Here is a 4,060-nt window from a genome sequence, read left to right on the forward strand (position 1 = left end):
AGTAAATCTTTTAAGAACGACTAGAGATGTAGGGCCAAAAAGGACAAGCGATAGCTGCCGAGATGGCCTTCCATACTGGATCGAGAAGGACTGTTTCATTTTGATTCTGCCAATCGGGGAGGCGGCCGTCTCGAAGATGAAAAACGTGACGGAATTCTTCCTGCTCGACAGCCCCTCGCGTACGTATGAAAGTATATAAGGTGGTTGGTGCGACCCTGGAGTTCTTCACAGCTGCGCAGGTGAATCCTCGGCGTGCGCGCGTGTGAGATTGCAGCTGATAGCGCAATCGGTGTAAGTGACCAGCTATAGGCGCCGACGTAGCAATGGCCCACATTGCGTCTTTCGTGTCGCTCCTGAAGGAGTACGAAAGCACAAATGCGGTGGTCCTCAACGGCAGAGATCTCACAATCGCCTCGATTGCGGCCGTGGGGAGGCGTCCAAATGTCAGCATTGTGATGGACGAGGTGGCTTGCAAGGCTGACGTGGACGAGTCCAGGTCGTGGGTGGAGATGGCCGTGGCCGCTGACAAGGACATCTACGGGATCACCACGGGCTTCGGGGCCTGCTCCGACAAGCGCACCACGCAAGTCCGGGAGCTTCAGGAGGAGTTCGTGCGCTTCCTCACCGTGGGCCTTTTCGGGCCGGATCGCGGCGGGGCTCAGCCGGCCTCAACAACACGTGCGGCCATGGCAATCCGGCTCAACAGCCTTCTCTTGGGCTTCTCCGGCATTCGCTGGAGCGTGCTGGAGTCCCTGGCCACCCTGGCCAACCGCAACATCCTGCCCAAGTGCCCCCTCAGAGGCAGCGTGACGGCTTCTGGTGACCTCCTACAGCTCTGCCACATGGCCGGCCTTCTGGTGGGATGCCCCACTGTGAAAGCTTTCCTGCACCCGCATGAGCAGGGCGGCAGCGTCAAGGTAGAGATTCCTGCCGGCGAAGCTCTCAACCTCGCGGGCCTGCAGCCCGTGCAGCTGGGCGCCAAGGAAGGCATCGCCTTGGCCAACGGCACTTCCTTCGCCACAGCCGAAGCCTCTCTCGTGGTGTACGATGCCCACCTGCTGTTCCTGCTGTGCGAGGTCTGTTGCGCGCTCTTCTGCGAGGTGATGTTCGTCCGCTCGGAGTTCGCCGACCCGGTGCTGCACCAGGTGAAGAACCATCGCGGCCAGATTGAGGTCGCCGCCACCATGCGCTGGCTGATGCAGGGCAGCAAGCTCATCGAGCGGGGGGACCAGATCTACAAGCGGAACGCTCTGAAGCGCCTCAAGCAAGATCGCTACGCTGTGAGGTCCATCCCACACTGGCTCGGCCCCCAGCTGGAGGCCATCCAGCAGGCCGTGCTGCCTGTGGAGAACGAAGCAAACAGCGTCAACGACAACCCCCTCATAGACGCCGCGCGTGACCGCGCGCTTCACGGGGCCAACTTCCAAGGCACGGCCATTGGCTTCTCCATGGATGGTCTTCGCGTGGCTCTCGCCGCCATAGGAAAGCTCATCTTTGCCCACTTCACGGAGCTCATGTTGGAGGTCACAAACAATGGTCTCACCAGCAACCTGGCGTATGGCCCTGACTTCGCCTTGGACTTCGGCTTCAAAGGGGTGGATATCGCGGTTGCGTCCTACTTGTCCGAGCTCTTGCATCTCGCCGCCCCGGTCACCACCCACGTCCAGAGCGCGGAGCAGCACAATCAGGAGATCAACTCCCTTGGTCTCATTTCAGCTCGCAAAACTGCAGAGGCAATCCACCTCCTCAAGATGATGCTTGCCTCCTTCCTTGTCGCCATCTGCCAAGCTGCAGACCTTCGGCACCTTGAAGAGTCTCTCCATTCAACGGTGCTTGCAACCATTAAAAATGTCCTCCAGATTACTAACCTTCATCCGCAAGAGGACATCGATTCTACCATCTCCTCCGAGATCCTTGCCCTAGTTGACCACCTCAATGTGCTCGAATACGCTCATGACCCGGGCAATGCTTCTCTCCCTTTCATGTCCCGCCTCAACACCATCCTCTTACATCGTGTCGAGGAAGGCACGCTTGCTTCACATGACGTCTACTCCTTCAAGCAGACCCTCCGAGAGTACCTTCCGCCAGCTCTTGTCGCCGCAAGGAAAAATTTCCTGAATGAGACGTGCAGCACCAGCACCAGCACCAGCACCACATGTAATGGAACAAGTGGTCGTAAATCATCACAATACAGTAATGGTAACTCCACTACATATAGTAATGGTAAGCCCACCGCCTCAGCTTGCTGCAACACAGGCACTAACAAGATACGCTCATCCAAAGCCTATCCTCTGTATAAATTTGTGCGCAAGGAGCTCAACACTGAGATCGCGACGGGTGCCTTGCAAAGGTGCCGTTTCCTCGGAGAGGATGTTCAAAAGGTCTTCAATGCTATCCATGATGGCACCATCGTAACACCTTTATTGAAATGCTTCGATGGTTATCTTGACAAACATCAGCCTGCTGAAGCATAAGCCCATCGAACGAGAGTGCCTTGAGCTGTATGGTGCAATAATGGTGGCACATTATTGGGCCTAGCATTACCTTGTAATGAATAATCTCTGGACTATATCTACCTAAATAATACAGAGGCAAATTTTAGTCAATCCTAACATACGCAACATAAGAAGGCATGTAAATTAGCGATAATAGTAAAGGTAACGACAATTGGCATTGCAGTGAGGATTCTAACATAGAGATGGGAGGACAGAGTGCATATATGAAGAAATATATTGTGTGCAAGGGTCCAGTGTCACAAGTTTCAAATGTTTACATTTATGAAATAACTTAACTTTTAAGAGTAGTCTATGCAATTGTGTTGAACATTTCCTTTGGATGAGGTACAACTAGGCTTTCTACCTTGTGATTTGTGTGCCAAAAGCTTTCTTACCTCTTTAAATTTCCAAAATATCATGGAGTTATTGGAACTATTTAGTGTTGCTAAGTCTTTTTCAATAGGTCTCTATATTGTACACGAACATGACAATGTATTGATAATGGGACGGTATTCTTAGTTTTTATAACGAGTGAGTGGAAAACTTATATTTTAGGAGTGAAAACTATACCAAGAAGTGCAAGTTATGAGAATCTATAATTTTGCAACAGCATATGTAGATAATCCCATGCCAGTGAGCAATATGCATATTGGGTCCAATGCTAGTGTTGCCAATTTGAAATCTTTTGTGATGGTGATCAGTGTGATCAATTATGTTAATGTAAACCCTTATGGAAGGAGGCCCCTGTCTTTTTCTATATGTCTTCCTTGAAGAGATGCCACTTTCTTTGGGAAAATGTGCAACGCCTTGAATGTTATACATGATGGTATAATTTTAGGACCTTTATTAGAACACTTTAATTCCACACGTCAACCCATCCAAGCATCAACAAATGGAAAAGTCTCTAGAGTTATATGGTGCAATAATCATGGTGTATTATGGGGTTCTTATATTACATTGGAGCAATCTATGTTGTTTTTCTACCTTAAACATGCAAAGTAGTTTTTAAATCTATCTCCAGATAAAGGTATATTGGTTTAGCAAGCTTGGCAATGCGACAATCATAATAGTATGAGCACTTATTATGTGCATTGTAATTATTCATCTCTTACTCCTATGAAATACACTACAAGAGAAAGGCCCTATAAACGCGCACTGTACATGCGAAATAGTGGGCGTGTTTATCAGCGCGTCTATTGGCGCTAGTATATAGATGCGAAAAACGTGTCTATATACCCGCGTTTTTAAATGCGCTTATAGATGCGAAAATAAACACACAAATTTTTCATTTTTCATAAAGTCCCTAAAATGATCAAACATCTTAACATCTAGTATTTTTTAGAATACATTACCAACTTTACTTCTTTCTGAGTATTACAAATATACATCCAATCATTCAAAGCTAATTATATGCTAATATAATGAATAATCAATCTCATCTTCAATGAGATCGGCCCTTTCTAGACTATCTACTTCTAGGTGTATGTTACCAATTATAGGCAATGAAACAAATAAGTCTATCCCATTGTCAGATGGATTGCCATATGCTCAATTTCTTCATCATC

General features: G+C 48.4%; 1 protein-coding gene across 1 annotated transcript; it reads left to right on the forward strand.

The window, feature by feature from the left end:
* Positions 1 to 242: 242 nt before the first annotated feature.
* Positions 243 to 2,621, forward strand: LOC148020834 (phenylalanine aminomutase (L-beta-phenylalanine forming)-like). The gene has a single exon (XM_087698637.1). It carries the CDS (start codon positions 324 to 326, stop codon positions 2,472 to 2,474), a length of 2,151 nt encoding a protein of 716 aa, XP_087554763.1. The 5' UTR covers positions 243 to 323; the 3' UTR covers positions 2,475 to 2,621.
* Positions 2,622 to 4,060: the final 1,439 nt, after the last annotated feature.

The sequence above is a fragment of the Lygodium microphyllum genome, chromosome 18, assembly GCF_053477565.2.
Source record: "Lygodium microphyllum isolate KBCC chromosome 18, Lygodium_microphyllum_v1.1.10, whole genome shotgun sequence".
In the NCBI taxonomy this organism is placed as follows: Eukaryota; Viridiplantae; Streptophyta; class Polypodiopsida; order Schizaeales; family Lygodiaceae; genus Lygodium; species Lygodium microphyllum.